The 17,872-nt window shown below is 35.5% G+C and overlaps 2 protein-coding genes across 2 annotated transcripts in view; both read right to left on the bottom strand.

Annotated features, from left to right (window-relative positions):
• Window positions 1-7,148: 7,148 nt before the first annotated feature.
• LOC139841648 (uncharacterized) lies at window positions 7,149-10,343 on the bottom strand. Its single transcript, XM_071831857.1, has 5 exons — window positions 9,799-10,343; window positions 8,954-9,687; window positions 8,471-8,728; window positions 7,662-8,339; window positions 7,149-7,546 (listed from the first exon to the last, which is right to left on the bottom strand). Exons 1-5 carry the CDS (start codon window positions 10,341-10,343, stop codon window positions 7,149-7,151), a joined length of 2,613 nt encoding a protein of 870 aa, XP_071687958.1.
• A 5,418-nt stretch (window positions 10,344-15,761) lies between these two features.
• Window positions 15,762-17,872, bottom strand: part of LOC139841649 (uncharacterized) — a 2,299-nt gene continuing 188 nt past the window's right edge. The window contains exons 1-5 of the mRNA XM_071831858.1: window positions 17,811-17,872; window positions 16,722-17,264; window positions 16,580-16,620; window positions 15,962-16,454; window positions 15,762-15,904 (exon numbers count right to left, since the gene is read on the bottom strand). The exon at window positions 17,811-17,872 is cut by the window's right edge and continues 188 nt beyond it. Of these exons, the coding sequence (XP_071687959.1) occupies window positions 15,762-15,904; window positions 15,962-16,454; window positions 16,580-16,620; window positions 16,722-17,264; window positions 17,811-17,872 (1,282 nt within the window). The remainder of the gene's footprint in view (window positions 15,905-15,961; window positions 16,455-16,579; window positions 16,621-16,721; window positions 17,265-17,810) is intronic.

A 17,872-nucleotide genomic window follows, 5' to 3' on the forward strand; every position in this document is an offset into this window, starting at 1 on the left:
CTTTACATGTATCAAGGTAGTCTCATCTGTTGGATGCATATACCCCCTAGCACATGGTGTAGGTTCTGAAATCGTGGGGTGGAACAAAACAATTTCTGTCTTCACCTATAAAGTTACACACATTAAATTTAAATATATTTATAGTAAAAATTATACAAGTATTCAGAGTATCCAAATATTGGTAGAGTATTCAACTATACAGAGAGTATTACATGAAAAAAAATTATTCAGAATATAAACATTAATAACATTTTTTTGTTGCAATTCCATTAGTCTTTGTGGTGTCACCACTTGAACTGTGTACTGTTTTTTTGGGCACTGTTGTTATTTACATATGCCTCCAATTCCTGAATGAAGATATAATTTATAATACTTAGATTAACACAAGAAACGGGTAAGTAAGCTCTACAGTACATGTACCTTGGTGACGCGAGTCATTTTCATGAGAGTCCATTATACAAAACTTCCAACCACATCACCTAAAACCTCCTTCACTGTATTTTTTGACAAGTCTTTGACTGGTATTGGAAGCCTCAATGACGTGTTGTCCTTAGTAAAGTTGTTTATTTTCACCTTCATGTAAGAAGGAAAACTTTTTCCCCATTTACTTGAGTAAATTCGTTGGTTGGATATAGTGTACCTTGACCACACACAAGAGACTATACGATGTGGGTTAAATAACAAGATTTCAACTTCGTCCTATAAAAATTAAAAACAACAAATATAATATGTAGAGTATTTAATACTTTAAATGTGTATTGAATTATCCATTTAGCTTTTGAAATAAAAGAAGACCAGTTACCGTTATGTTTTGCAAGTCTGCAAATGGTTGGTTCTTGACCCTTTGCTCTTGAACCCTTGGTTCATGAATCACTTCTTTTCGCATGCCTAGTGCATCCACATTCTGTTTTTAGCCACTCTATCTTGTTCCACCTCTATTTGCTGGATCTCCACTTGTTTCTCCACAACTGGGTGATCTTCCATTCCCCGTTTTCTCTCAACAAACTTGTCATTCAACACCACCTGTTCGTTTACCTGTTCCAGTTCTTCTACCTCTAAGACTTCCAGTGTGTCTATCGATTCGTCGACTTGTTCGTCTACCAGTTGCATATTTTCTATCGTGTCGTGATGTTCTGTCGGGTAATGATGTTCAGGTGTTGTAGCTCTTTCATGTGAAGTTTCATGTGTTCCTATTTTTTCTCTTTCCAGTACCACCACCCTTTGCACCTCCTGAGCCACAAATTCCTGTACCTTTTCCATTGTTACGAATTGCTCTCCCTTTTGTTTCTTACCGAATTTGCTATATCCTAGCATGCTGCTAACACCTCTGGTTCTACCGCCGTGTTTTTTCCCAACATTCAGTAACAAGGCATCATCACCTTTTTTATCTGTATTAACCTGGAACAAAACAAGAAAATTAATCGGTTATAAAACAATTCTAGGTTAATAAGGCTATAAAATCAATTTAAAGTATATTACAATTTTATCTACAAGGGACACATTCCTATCTGGAACTATTGGCCTCTTCGATTCTTTCGTTCGCTTCATCCTTCTGAGTACATAATTCCTTGCAGCAGGATTGGAGATATCGTGGTATACGGTACGCCTTTCAGGATCTTTTTTCTCCGACTCCCATTCCTCTTTATGGCCTCAATAACCTGAACGACCTACACGGGCGTAATTATCTTTTGATTGTTTCAAGGCGTTTGCTCTGCCTTTTTCTCGTAATTCCTTTACAATTTGCATGGGATTAAAAAGCACATTAGTTGCCATCAATTTAAAAATGTAATTCCATACATGTTTAAAAGAAAATGCATAACACTAACCGTTTTTGCTGGTGTGTTTTCAAGATGACAAAATTCTGTCCATTTTACTAGAGTTATGAAACCGTAATCTGGCACTTCTTGATAAGGAAGCTTGCCTTGAACCATATACATTCTTAACTTGGCCCTGAATCTCTTAAAAGCCCCATTGCAATGATGAAGCGTTTGTTTCTTCGCAAAATCATCTTTGATAAAATGATGTTGCTATAAATGTTGTTACATATATATAATTAAACATTAGTTTAACAAATTCTGATACCTTTATGAAACAAAATTCTTATAAGTTATGATTTGATACCTTTATGTCCAACCATAACGCGTCTTTCTCATCGTCAGATACGACTTTCCAATCATCCTCAAGAAAATCAATCCTACGCCTTGTAAGAACACCTATGTTACTGGCAAACAAAGCTTGATATTTTCCTATAGCATGCCAAAATTCGTCAAATTCAACCACAAATGGAATCACTGATTTTTCTTAAAGTTTGCTAACTCCTCGTTTAGGCCTATTGTTTTGGCTCTGTATACATTAAAAAAATCAATAATAAGAAGCTAACAATAATAACAAGACTAATACCTTAACAATACTAGTAGTTCTAGGTATGCATACAATAGAATTGAAATCATAAACGTACCATGATGTTTGATGTATCAAGTTCTTGAATTTATCGAATTTAGGGGGTTTCTGCAGTTACCTACAGAATTCGTGGGAGTATGGATCACTGTTAGGGTTTGTGAAAATAATAAAACAGTGAATGAGACTGGCGGTTTGTTTCAATTATGATCGGATTGTTTTGTGTCAATTAGTGGTGTTAATTAGGTTGGCGGTTAATTTGAAATTTTTGAGACCAAATGGTGGGATTTGGCCATTAAGCTGATTTGATGATGAAGCGGTTTAGGTATTTTACCTATAGTAAAATATTTGGTATTTTTTTAATACACCGTAATACGCTACTTGACCCGGCCCAGGCAAAAATGATCCGGTATTTTTTTTAAAATATCTGTTTAAAAAAAGGCAATACAAAAAATCCCTCACCTTCTCAAGTACCTCATACTGAGTATCTTTTCACCTGCCACCATCTCTGTACTAGCAATAGCGATCAACTATAACCATTTCCGAATTGAAAACCTAAAAAATTTAGAACAAAGTTTATCATCACATTTGTTTATTGTAAATCATTAAAATCAAACAACAGATCTACACTTCACATGTATTTATGCTTTTTTATTTGAACCTGAATCGATTTTATCTCACAGTTATGTGGATATATAATATCAGTGTTTTTTTTGGAATTACATGCATGTAGGTGTGAGTCTGTAAATTTATTGTGTTATACCTATAAGTTCATACCAAATGTTCATTTATGATATTGCACATGTATATATTATTTGCTAATTATCTGTAGATTCCCAACAAGTTACTTAGGGTTTGATTTATGTTAAAGCAATATGTATTGTGAACTTTCAAGCAACAATACCAATATAGTTTGCTTAGGTTTCAAAATGATAGCATATAAATTTTATCTAACCATTTTAAATCTAACAATTGATCTGTGATGTAATTGAGTATTTTGTTCTTTGTTTTCATATTAATGAATTGAATCACAAATACAGCTGGAAACAATGATGCCTCTACTAGTCAAACACGTGCACTCGCCCTTGACCAGCTTAATAGAGCTGAAAGGTACAACATATGGAGCACCGTTGATGTCACATACATCTTTTTCGACATACCAAGGGGAACTTTTTGGGTGAGTTAGATACTTTTTTAGAGAAACAGTCAAACGTATTTGTGTATATAGCAATGACAAATAATTATGAAATCATTAACAAATAATATGTCAATGTCATTTAGGAACTACCTGAGGACTTTAACCGCATCCGAGAACTCGAGGCTGGCTGCACCTATATATGCTTGGATATGGAAGGGATATTCCATTAGTGGGACATAAAACAGGCCACAGATGTAACCAAAAAAAATATTTTTGTTTCGAAAGGATGGGAGTACTTTGTGGCTTGGAATGGGTACAAAGTAGGTGATAGGTGTATGATTGGGTTCTCACGTCGGTACAAGAGTTTTTTCATGGTCATGGATGGACGCCACCCACTTTAAGAATCTCATTAGGGTCAATAGTCTTTTGATAGTGCTGCTTTAATAACTCTAATTTGTGGAGTAGTTGTAGTCTATGTACGATTTGCACGTGTACATGTTTTGATAACTTTTTTAGTTCCTCACCGGAGTACAATTTATGTTTTAGATTTACTAATGTATGTAAGAATTCTATATTATGATATGTAAATTATGTTCGTATTTAATAGTCGATGTTGATGTTTGGTAAATTACTACCGTAATCGCATACAATTATTGTTCAATGTGTAGGTTCTTTAATCTTGTTTACTAATAGAACATTGTAGTGCACAATAAACTATTTTGTCTAATTCAAGTTTGATCATATTTGAAGTTGCGCGTCACAAGTAACAACCTTAAAAGCTGGTTTACTTGTCATGGTAAATTGTATGTATCTGGCTTTTTCAATGTAGTAAATGTAGAAGATTTTCTAACGAAATGTATGTTTTAAATGAGTCTATTGTTCCATCATTGGTAAATGCTTAAAATTGCATTGAGTTGCAGATTTGTAATCAAAAGTAATGCAAGAAGTAAATATTACTAAACTGCATGCATCATTGGAAAACATTACCGTATCCAAAAGTTTACAACAAACACACTTAAATACATGGTACAAGTGCAACAAAAAATATGTAACCTAACAACATCCAGATTGTACAGCACTTATACACCAAAAGTAAGTACAGTTGTTTAAATCAACCAACTAAAGATAAAAGTTTTGTTGCTCCATATTGTACGTTAGTTCATAATATTGACCAGGAATCAGGCCATTGATTGATCGGTACTCTAGAAAACCGTAAGTAACTGCCAGATTTGGTTTCTTTTTCCCTGTCTCCTGCTTCAAACGCCACTGAAATTCATCACCATCATGATTAAATCAACTCACATAACACCCACTCCTCAGTCCTGGAAGTCCAATAAACTCCTCTGGAAGATGCTAACGAAAAAGAAAATACATATTTAGCCAACAGTTTAACCAAATTGTTATTCTATAATGATGAAGCATAAAACGTTGATATCTAAAAAGATAAGACAAGTAGTGTACCACCATTTATCAGTTGATGAATGTTAAACTTTAAAAAGATAAGAAGCGTACCAACAAGTTACCAGATGGTATTTTGATAATCACAACACGATCAGGATGTTGATGTTGTTGAGGCATTGGTTCATCTTCTGAGGTATCACTTTCGGTATCAGGATGTTGATTTTGTTGAGGCATTGGTTCATCTTCTGAGATATCACTTTCGGTGTCACTGTCTGAACTGTCATCAAAGTAAATGATTTCAGGAATGGATTGGGAAGTTGATCCTCTTTCCCAGTTAGTAGAAACATCATCGTCCATCAGCTGAAAAGTCAATAAACAACCCTTTTCTACATCATGGTGGTCATAAAGCACCAGCTCAAGATTTTCCTAATCAGTTGCATAAAATACCATACAATCACCAGACGCCACTTTAAGGTCTGTAAGCAACTCAGACCATCCTTCCCACAAAACAACATCGTCTTCAACTGAGATTACCACCACCCTTTGGTTGTACCATCTTTGAAAGTGAACAATCATTTGTTGTTTGGGTTCAGAGTTTCTGAAAGTAGTTGTTAACCATTCCTTTGGCAGTATCTACATCCAATCAAAAATAATGCTATTTTTGTTAAAGAAATATAAAACTAATTTGTTAAGATAATAATCATGTACACATACTAAATGTGTGTTACATATGCGAGAGCAAAAAATGAACATACCAATCCTGGTACTTTTGGATTGTTGATGAATTTCATGAATGAAGGGAAATGTCTGTATGGAGCATTTGCATACACTTTTTCCTGAATTCGAGTCAATACTTTGAAAGATGTGAATAGATCATAAAAATTCTTTTGAAACAGGTCAGGTGAGTAAATATCCAACTCGTAGTTTCTTTTGTCGATTCCAGTCATTAGTAGGATATCACCTTCTCCAATATCAAGATCATTCATGATCTTCAACCAGCCATCGCCAAGTATCATACGGCTACGATCATTCATCGAAAATGTAACTTCAGATTTATATCCTAGTAGGGTGTGGATGATAACAGAATGTCTTGGAACCATGGTATCATAATAGTCAACATACCATTCATGTGGCAAAACCTGTAACAAAATATAATAACCTAATATGTCTTACAATGGTTTTACTGTATAAAATATATAATTTTAAGGTTAAAACAGCAACGAAACAATACCAGTTCAAGCTTATCTGCTAATCGTATTATGTGGATGAACGATGGTGGACGATTGTAGGTAGCCATAAATGACAACTTCAGAGATTATTTCTGCTTCTGTAAAATCAACATATATGTACATATCAATTATGTAGGTAACAATAATAATTATGGTCAAATTAACACAACTAGATTTAGGTATAATAGTCTGATATTTAGGGCACTTCATCTTTAACACAAAATATATTAGACTCTTTCCGCAGCATCTATTAACCACTTTTAAACCCTATTGTGTCCATTTTCTGAATAATCTAAGACAAAATGTGCATGTATATAACCTAATTTTCGATTATTGTTTCCTAATAACACAACTCGATTCAAGTATAATAGTATGATTTTATGGTCATTACGTCAATAGCAAGAATATTTGAGTAAAGAACAATTAGATAACTAAAAAACCCATCAATACCTGTATTTGAGACGATCCTTCAGCCGTGAGGACGAAATCGAGTTCGTTCATCAAATAATCGCCGTTCTATGATGATGGAGTAGGGTGTTTCCTATGGTTTGATGATGAAGTGGGATGGTTTAGGGTATACGAAGAAGTTGGATGGTCTGGTGATCGCGGTTTGTTCCCGGTATTAATATTGAAAAATGTGCATATATATATATATATATATATATATATATATATATATATATATATATATATATATATATATATATATATATATATATATATATATGTGTGTGTGTGTGTGTGTGTGTGTGTGTGTGTGTGTGTGTGTGTGTATGTGTGTGTGTGTGTGTGTATGTTTTAGAATTATTTGTATATGTATTGTATAGATTGGTATTATTAATTTAAAAGGTAATAACATAAAGTAAATTTTTCATGGTAAAAAAAATTAACAAAAGACATAAAAGACATGTTGCATAAGTCATTAAAAATATACTCGTGTGTGTACAAAAAAAAAGGTAATCAATCATAGGTTTTAACAATTTTTATGTGTCTGCAACCTCGTCTCCTTCCTGATGGTCTTCTCTAAAGTAGATTGTATTATTTCCAACAACAACTTCATTCATAGGTTGAACACCGACTGAAAATGGCGGCAACTCGTCAAATTGGTCGTACTCATCCTCATCAACAACGTTCTTGACACCAATAATCCGTCGTTTTCCATACTGAACCACATGCCATCTAGGATCCTTTGGGTCTTCGATAAAGAATACTTGAGTAACTAGTTTTTCTAGAATGAATGGTTCTTCTTTATATCCATTGGTGGAAAGATTAACAGTTGCAAAACCATCTTCATCAACTTGAACACCGCGGTCATTATCAACCCACTTACACTTGAACAAGGGTATAGTGTACGAATCACCATAATCTAATTCCCATATTTCTTGAATGACACCATAATAAGATTTTTTTAGCGATCCTTGATCTTTCTTCACGATTGACCATGGTGAATTCCGTCGACGAGGCTATCACCGTGACACCGCTATTTTACATTTTACTCTTCTTGTCTTGAGCTTTTGTGTAAAGGGTATACCCATTTATGTCATATCCTTGATATTGGAACACATGTTTCGGGGCGAATCCCAAAGCTTCGACCGTTTTATCAATATTTGGAAGTGTCCTCCTAACTTTATCTTTCAACCATTCTGAAAAAGTTATTTTATGTTGATTTGCCAACCACTTTGCACTCTTTTTAGGGTTTTGTTGTCTCAAGAATGCCATGTGTTCTTGTATGAACGGATCAATAGATGTAGTGTGTTGTAAGACATTAAAATGAGCCTCTTGATAATCGGCAACATTTGAATAGCCCGTCTTGCGCCCAAGTGTCCCTTGACCTGCTTGTCTTCCTTCATGATGACTTTGTGGAATCCCGACACTTTTAAACCCATCCATATAGTTTGTGCAGAATTTGATCACCTTTTCGGATGCATATCCTTCAACGATACTGCCTTCTGGTCGATTAAGGTTCCTTACATAACCTTTCAAGATACCCATATATCTTTCAAATGGATACATATACCGTAAGAAAACTGGACCACATGCCTTTATTTCTCCTACAATATGAGATGCCAAATGAACCATGACATCAAAGAAAGAAGGTGGAAAGTACATCTCGAGTTCGCAAAGAGTAAGTATGATATCTCTTTGATATTCATCCAGCACATCAGGATCAATCACTTTGAATGAATCATGTTGAAAAATAAGCATAGTTTTGTTATTGCGTGTCGAATACGGTTGGGAAGAATTCCTCGAATTGCGATAGGAATCATCTGGGTCATTAGTACATGACAATCATGTGACTTCATACCAAGTAACTTAAAATCTTTCATCGAAACTAACTTCCTAATGTTAGCCGAGTATCCTGATGGAACCTTAATACCATGTAAGCATTGACAAAATTTAGTTTTCTCGACCTTCAACATAGTATAACAGGCCGGAGGAAGAAACTTGGTGGACCTTCCATCAATATCTTTAGGTTGTAGCTCTGGTCTGATATTCATTAATTCCATGTCCCTTCTAACTTTAATTCCATCTTTTGTTTTTCCAGGAATGTTCAACAGTAACCCTATCAAACTTTCATACACATTTTTCTCAATATGCATAACATCAATACAATGTCGGACTCGTAAATACTTCCAGTAGGGTAATTTCCAAAAAATAGACTTTTTCTTCCAAATACCTTTTGGAGGACCAAAACCTTTCTTTCCCAACACAACTTTTATATTAGCAACTTTGGAGAGTGTAGTTTCTCCATCCAACGGTGTTGGTAGTTTTCTATCCTATATAGTACCATCAAATAAATTCGCCTTTTTACAATACGGGTGATTCTCAGCAAGCTCTCTCCGATGCCCCATAAATGCCGGTTTCTTACAATTTGTGAGCCATATCGAGTGAGTATTTTCCTCACAAATAGGACATGCCTTTTTTCCCTTTGTACTATATCCAGAAAAATTACCATAAGCAGGAAAATCATTAATGGTGCAAAAAAGCATTGCCCGTAGTTGGAAGTATTCTTTCTTGTATGCATCATAAACGTGTATGCTGGTACTCCATAATTCCATAATTTCATCAACTAATGGTTGCAAATAAACATCAATGTCATTTCCAGGTTTCTTTGGGCCTTGAATCAAAAGAGACATCATTATGTATTTTCTTTTCATACATACCCAAGGTGGTAGGTTATAAATGCATAGAAGAATAGGCCACGTGCTGTGACGGCTACTCAAATCTCCGAACGGATTAATTCCATCTGAACTGAGTCCGAACCTTATATTACGTATCTCATCCCCAAATTCTTCAAAATCTTTATCAAAATTCTTCCATTGAAGTGAATCGGCCAAATGTCGCATTTTACCATCATTTTTACGATCTTCAGCATGCCAACGTAATAATTTTGCATCTTTCTCATTCACAAATAATCTCTTTAATCTTGGTATGATAGGCAAATACCACAATAATTTTGCAGGAGGTCCATTTTCTGACACATCACTATCAACATTATCAGTCGGTTTTCCACGTTTATACCTAGATGTACCACATACCTTACATTAATGAAGGTCTTTGTCTTCATTCTTGTATAACATACAATCATTTGGATAAGCATGTATTCTCTGTATTTCCAATTCCATTGGGCACATTAATTTCTTTGCTTGGCATGTTGAAACTGGCAACTCATTACCTTCTGGTAGCATTTTGTTCAACAACTCTAACAGGCTAGTGAAACTTGTGTCGCTCCAACCATTGTTTGATTTTAAATTAACCAGTTGTATCACGGCCGAAAGTTTTGAAAAATTCATACAACCGGTATATAAAGGTTTTTCAGCGTCAACAAATAGTTGTTGTAATATGTCATGATACTTATCAGCAACATTATCCTCCATATCCAAATCGTCAAACATGTCATCAAAATTAACATTATTGTCACTATTGTATGAATCGTCTTCATTGTCGGTATCGTTATCCGAAACAGAAGGGTTAAGGTCAGCTAATGACTCACCATGAAAAGACCAACATGTGTACCCTCTCATAAATCCGTGTGCAATTAGATGACTTTTGATATCAGTTGAATCAGCATACCACCGTGCATTTTTGCATTTCTTACAAGGATAACTAATTGCGGTGTTTCCTTTTTCTAGTTGATCAGTCTCGGCAACTGTAATAAATTCATCTACACTATCCATAAACTCCTAGGTAGCGCGACCTATCTTGTACATCCAAGTATTCCGATCCATCTACAAGCAACATTGAAAAAGTTAATACATTATTAATAATTAAGAATTTAAAAAGTTGGAAAAGGGACTAGAACCCATGACCTCCTCTCTACCAAGCAACAGCCTAACCATCTAAGCAATTGTGTTAACCTGACTGATTTACATTTATTTTCTATAAAAATATCACGTATAGTATCGTCTATTGTTAAAAAAAACCCCAAATCAAAATCAATTGAGTTTTTATCGATCATAATCCCATTACCTCATTATCATTTCTCTTTTGTTACCTCAATTGAGTTTTTATCTGTCTGTGTTCTAAAAAAAATCACGAAGTAACCCAAATCACTTGAATCTATAAACCCTAATTGTTCGATACCCTATTCGGTTTCTGTTCTATTATAGATTCGGTCTCAGCACGATTCTACTTTGCTACCATGCCTTACACGAAGCAACTTATCATAAGAGAAAAAGAGTGTATTTCAAAGTTAATTCCTATCAGTAATTATAATTAATAATTAATTTTGTATATTTGATAATCTAAATTTATTACTTTTTTTGGTTCAGAAAAAAACGTGAATATTATTGTCGCGCATTTAGTCTTTGAAATGGGTTTGGTTATGAGTTCGATCAATTTCCTTGTTATTGCATTTTTTGTATGTGTGATATGTTTGCTGTGTTATTCATAACACAATAATAAGACTGCATGTGTTTGAAATGATATTAAAGTGTATAAGCCTGCGTATAAGCCTGTGTTTGTTGTACTATTATCTTAATTTGTATATGCAGGTGCTTAGATGTGTATCTTTTCTATTGCATTTGATGTGTATCTTTTCTATTGCATTTTGTGTACAGATGCAACAAAAAAATAAAAAAAGAAGTGTAAATAAACTAAAAAAGAAGTCAGCGGTTGTTAAGTTAAAGATTAAATTTGACAAGTTTGGCCAATCTATTGGAAAAACCCAAGCTATTTTTTCGAGCAACATTGGCGTCTTAACTAGGAGCACTTGTGATTTCCTTGTAAAGGATTGGAAGCATGTGTCTCCTGATCAAAAACAAACTTTATGGAACAAAATAAAGGTATTAAAATCTAAGATTTTGTTTAATTACTTTTTATTTATATATGTTACAACATTCAACACTTACGTTAGATTACGTTATACAGGAACTTCATAATATTAAAGACGATTTTGCACGAAAAACAACACTACAAAAATGCAATACAGCGTTTACGATATTCAAGCACAAGTTAAGAACGTATATGGATGAAGGCAAGCTTCCTTATGTGGAAGTAAAAGATTACGATTTCATAACTCCAGAAAAATGGGAAAAATTTTGTGAACTCGAAGATACGCCTGCTAAACGAGTAGGTGCTATTCAACCTGATTTGTATCAGGTTTGGAGGTATATTGTGATATTGTAACGCTTTGAAAAAGGCATTTAATCGCATTAAAACTGTGTAGGAAGTAAGAGAAAAAGGCAGGAAAAACACTTTACAAAAAGAAAAAGAAAAGTATGCTCGAGTTGGTCGTTCGGGATATCGTGGGAAAAAAGCACAATGGGATACAGAAGCAAATGATCCTCATAAACGTACACCATACCACAATATCAAAGATCCTGCAGCGAGGTATTACGTGCTGGGCAGGATGAAGCTGGATGACAAAGGGAAGACGGTAGTAGAAACATTTGCGCCGCTTATAGAGAAAATTGTAATATATTTATAATTTAATTTTTAGACTAACCAACTTATAATTTTTATATAATTGATTACTTGTGTTTTTTTTTTCAGGTTAGGACAGATAAAGAAGGTGGGAATGCCTTGTTAACTCATGTGGGGAAGGAACACGGTGGTCGAAAAAGGGGTATAAGTAGCACAATAGGATACAGCAAAATCACAAAGAAACAGAAATCAGACGATAAAGGAACGAGGGTAACTGATTTAACTGATGTTATGTTTCTTAAAATATTTAAATGCTTACTTACTACATTTTATATTTCATGTTTGCTAATCAGAAGTCTCAGGAAAACCAAAAGCATGATGATGAAGAGAATGTTGTTGATGAAGATAATGATGACGAAGAAGAGAATGATGATGAAGAAGAAGATGTAGATGATGAAGAGAAAGAAGATGATGAAGAGGATGTTGATGATAATTCTGATCATGAAGATGATGTTGATGATGAAGAGAAGTCTGATGATGAAGATGATGGTGATAATGGAGTGGACGGTGCTAATGAGAAGTCTCAGGAAAAGGAAAAGCTTGATGATGAAGAGGATGAAGAGAATGATGATGATGATGATGATGAAGATGTTGATGATGAAGAGAATGATGAAGATGAAAAGGATGTTGATGAGAAGGCTGATAATGAAGACGAAGGTGATAATGAAGTGGAAGGTGCTGATGAATGGGCTCAGAAAAATGAAAAGAGTGATGATGGTGAGGATGTTGATGATGAAGATAATGATGAAGAAGATGTTGATGATGAAGAGAATGATGAAGATGAAAAAAGATGTTGATGAGAGGGCTGATGATGAAGATGAAGTGGAATGTGCTGATGAATGGGAAGTTGATAATTTAGTGGAAGGTGCTGATGAAGGGGAAGGTGAAAATGAAAAGGATGTTGAACATCAGAAATTCACCAAAAAAATAGTGAAACAATCGAAACACATAAAGGTAACTGATTTAACTAAATGTTGTTTTTTCTAGACTTTTAAATTACTTACCACATTTAGTTATTCATGTTTGTTAATGAACAGGATGTTGAAAAAGAAATGCCTGATGAAAATTTAAATGTTCATGACAACAACAATGAAAAAGAAAATGCAGTGATTGAAGAAGATGCAGAGTATGTTTCATATGATGATGTCCAGATGGTGATGAACGAAGATGAAGAAGAAAATGTGGATAAAGAAGAAGATTTTGTGGTTCAAGAAATAAAAGATGGAGTGTCTAAAAAGGTTAATGAAGCAGAAAAAGTTGCAGAGTTTTCTGACGATATTGATGAAGAAATGTTGATGGAAGAAGTTAATACAGAGCAAGATCCACTGATTAGACATATTGATGCAGAGCTAACAAATTTCAGAATGAAACCCAGTCCTCCACCAAGAAGAAGGAAGTCTGTAAGAATCTTATTACAGAAGCTTTCAATAAATGTTTTCGTCAAAGATGGCACAGGTATGAGTGAGAACAATCCAATAAAATTGTAATTTGTGATGAATATTATTGATGCTAATATAACTATGTTTGTAAATGTATATTTGTGATTCTACTTTATATTGGAGCTAATGAATATTTGTGATGCTCCTTTTGTATGAAGTTTTGATCTGTGCTTCGAATATCAGTACATGTCAGTATATGTCAGTATATTTGTGATTCTATTTGTAACTGACTTCCTGGTGTGATTCTACTTTATATATGTGAAGTTTTGATTCATCATGTGCTTCAAATATCCCGTTGAATTGATTTGCAACTAGCTGTGAATCAACATATACTGACAACTCTTTTACCTCCAAGTATTTTGTTACTTGCATTTCAGATAATAATGCTTCATACTAAGCTTCATTATTTGTTATAGGGAAACTGAAACATAGCGCAAAGGTATATTCCTCTCCTTCTAGAATTTTCAGGACTATCCCTGCCCCTGCGCCTTCTGGACCACAAGCCTCATCTGTGTGCATTTCCCACAGCTGCTAGGGCGTAGTTGGTATTTCTTTTTATTCATGCGAGATTTCAATGTCTCCGGCTGTTTCAGCTAGATAATCTGCTAGGACTTGCCCTTTTACCGCACTTTTTGGTGATAAGCTTATCTCGTGCTAACCTAATTCAATAGCCCATTTGGCCATGGGACCAGAATTTTCTGGTTTGCATAGCACCTGCTCAACAATTATCAGTGAATATAAATTTGCAAGAGTTTTTCAAGCAGTTTTAAGCTTTTGACAATATTTCGTTTTTTTCATACCTGCTTTATTAGTTGGTTTGTTAAGACCATTATTGGATGCGCTTGAAAATATCTCCTTAAGCGTCTGGCTGTATGTACAAGGGCATAAACCAGTTTTTCGATCGCAGGGTAATTTAATTCGCTTCCTATTAAAGCTTTACTAATAAAATATACAGGCATTTGTACCTATTCGCACAGCATAATACATATAATTTTAAATGTCTATTGAATAAGAAATAGTTATATTTTAGTTTATAGTGCGTACCTGCCCCCTGTTTGCTATCAATACTAAACTTATCGCTTCTTTTGATGCCGCTAAGTAAAGTATTAATGTCTCTCCTGCAATCGGCGCAGTCATCGTCAGCAATTCCTTTAACTGCTTTTTTATTTCTTGAAACGCAACTTCTGCTTCCTCTGTCCACTTGAAATCCGTTTTCTTTAAGCAATTTTTCAATGTCCCGAAAAAGGGCAACGATCGCTCTGCGAATTTTGATAAGAATCTTGTTAATGCGGCCAATTTACCCGTTAAACTTTGCACCTCTTTTTTATTTCTAGGCGACGACATATTTTCGATGGCTTCTATTTTCTTTGGATTTATGCGTATCTAGCGCTCAGTGATTATATGACCGAGAAACTTTCCTTCCTCTTCTCCAAATCTACACTTCATCGGATTGAGCTTCATGTTTATCTTTCTCAACGACGCAAACGTCTCTAATATATCATCCAATAAACCTTGCTCTGTTATGCTTTTTATCACCTAATCATCAACATACGCTTCTAAATTTCTGTCAATTTGACTTTTAAAAGCCTCGTCTATTACGGGTTGGTATGTTGCTCCAGCATTCTTTAAACTAAACGACATCTTTGTATAACAATACATACCATGGCTGGTGTGAAAGGCAGTTTTATCCTTATCGTCTGCTGCCATCTGCATCTGATGGTATCCTTTGTTCGCATCCAGAATACATTTATACCGAAAGCTAGCTAGCGATTCAACTTTCCAGTCTATTTCTGGTAGAGGATAATTATCTTTGGGACAGGCCTTGTTGATGTCTGTGAAGTCGACGCACATGCGCCAAGACCCATCAGGTTTTTTCACCAGCACCGTGTTTGCTACCCACGTATGGTACCGCACTTCTCGCAATATATTTGCTTTAACCAACTTGTCGACTTCTGCCTTCAACCATCCGCTTCTTTCTGGTGCCATACCACGTTTCTTTGTGCGTACTAGTGTCAAACTTGGGTTTACATTAAGCTTATGCTCAGCTATTTCTCTCGGCACACCGGTCATGTCTGCTTCTTTCCAGGCAAAGACATCCGTGTTAGAAGCTAGTATGTTACGAAGCTTAAACTTTGTTTCATCAGACAATCCTCCGCCGATTTTAATTTTTTGCTCCGGATATCGTGGGTTTGCGATGATCATACAGCTTCGTAGCTGTTCTTCTTCACTTAGCTATTTTTCGGCTTGTTCTACAGCCGCAATGTTTACATCTTGTGTTTCTAATCTTATCGTCGCGATTCCTAATGGAGTTGGGAACTTTATAAGACCATGCACCATGAAAGGAATAGCTGCCAACTTTTGCACAGTTGTGCATCCTAAAAGTGCATTATATTTCGAGTAAGACCTTACTACAGCAAATTATACTGTTGTACTTCTTACTAACTCCTTATTATCATCATCTACCAACTCTAATTCCGACTCGATGATCCCAATTGGCCATGCGGACTCCCCAGAAAACCCTGATATTGTAGCGCTGGGAGCTATTAGTTTAGCTCGTACCGCTCCGGGTAGCAACTGAAAGCAATGTTCGTACATTATATCAACGCCGCAACCAGTGTCTATGTGCAATTGCTTTATGATGTAGCCACAGCCTTTAACGCGCCCTTTAATTGTGATAGGCGCATCTGATGGTCCTTTCGCTATGGCCGAAAATAGGATGGGAGTGTTTTCCCATTCCTCTGGCAAATCTAATTTGATTCTCTGATTTGCTCGTCCGCTGATGACCATGTTAATAGTTTTTTCTGTTTCCTTTTCATCATTCTTTCTTTGCCATGGATACTCTTTTTCTCCTTTTGACTTCTCACTTGATGTTTTTCCACCTTTCTTCAAGTGTTGGAATCTTCCTCTATTGAGTTCAGTGACTACCTTTTCGATTACATGCCAACATTCATCAGTTTCATGACCATAATCATCATGAAAATTGAAAATTTACTTTTATCTCTATTCCCATATTTTGACAAAGGTATCGGTGGATCGAAGCTTTTGCATACTGCCTCCGTAGCCAATATTTCTTTTGGTGTTTTCGTTAGGTCTTTTATCAATGCAACGTTATCAACGTGGTTATTTTTAAATATTTGACTTCCTCCCCCTTGTTATTATTAAACATGCGATATTTGTCACTATTGTAATTACCACCTCGGGATGGCCCATTACTACCATATCGCTTGCCAGATTCTGATCCTCTTCCTTGCACGCGATAATTATTGTCATCAATATCCATGCTTGAAGAGGAATTTCCACAATTTTGCTTTATGTCTTCTTGCGCGCGCATATAATCATGCGTTTCTTTTATAGCTTCTGCGAAGGTATCTGGCACTCTTCTGCGTAACCACTGCCACAAAGATAGATGTCTTTCTGTGTCTTTGCAATGTATAAAGTCGGACACCTTCTGACTTTCTGGCAGGTCTTGTATTTTGGCCACCTCCTTGGTGTACCTATCAATGATTTCTCCCAAACTTTCTTTTGGTTTCTGCTTAATGTCATGACATTCGATATGTGTTCTTTTGCGGGCGCGTAGATTGTGAAAATTTAATAGAAACCATGAGCGCAAATCCGTAAAACCTGTAACGCTTTGGGATGGAAAGTTATGGAACCATTCCCTTGCTACTCCTTGCAGCACTATTGGTAGAATATGGCATGCTACTGCATCACCCCAGTTGTGTGTTCTTGCAGTTCCTTCAAATTTTTACAAAAAATCATTTGGATATGACAATCCATAGTAGCTTCCCAATGTTAAAGGTCACACAGGCGCTACTATAAAGGGATGATTTGCAATATGTGGCACAAAATTTCAGTTGTAGGAGCTAGCACAAGACTTTGCTTAGCTTTTTGTCCTTGCATCACCGCGAACCATTTGCTCATAAATTCTTGTACTCATGCTGGTTCATTGAAAACTGGTGCCAAATGCGGCGGCGCAACTTGCTGCAAATGAGATATAAAGTTGTTGGATTGAGTCGAGACATATTGCGTCCTGCTATATTGATTGCTTGCAGTATTAGGAATTGGTTCCGAAGACGCATATGTTGTTGACCCTTGTTGCGGTGTCAGCGTAATATATGAACCATCTGGATTTCTCAGACCCATTTGTCTGATTCTTTCCTGAGCATTCTCGGTGGTAACCCTTTTGATAGGAGTTTCGAGTTCAACTGAGGTGATGATTGGTATGGTTCCCACACATGTAGTTTTAACTTTGAAACCTGGTGGAATGGTTTCTCGGAGAACCGAAGCTCAGAATTTTTGGGGGCAAATCGGGAGAGTGCCACAAATTCTTAGATGATTCTTTT

This window comes from Rutidosis leptorrhynchoides, chromosome 4 (genome assembly GCF_046630445.1).
Source record: "Rutidosis leptorrhynchoides isolate AG116_Rl617_1_P2 chromosome 4, CSIRO_AGI_Rlap_v1, whole genome shotgun sequence".
In the NCBI taxonomy this organism is placed as follows: domain Eukaryota; kingdom Viridiplantae; phylum Streptophyta; class Magnoliopsida; order Asterales; family Asteraceae; genus Rutidosis; species Rutidosis leptorrhynchoides.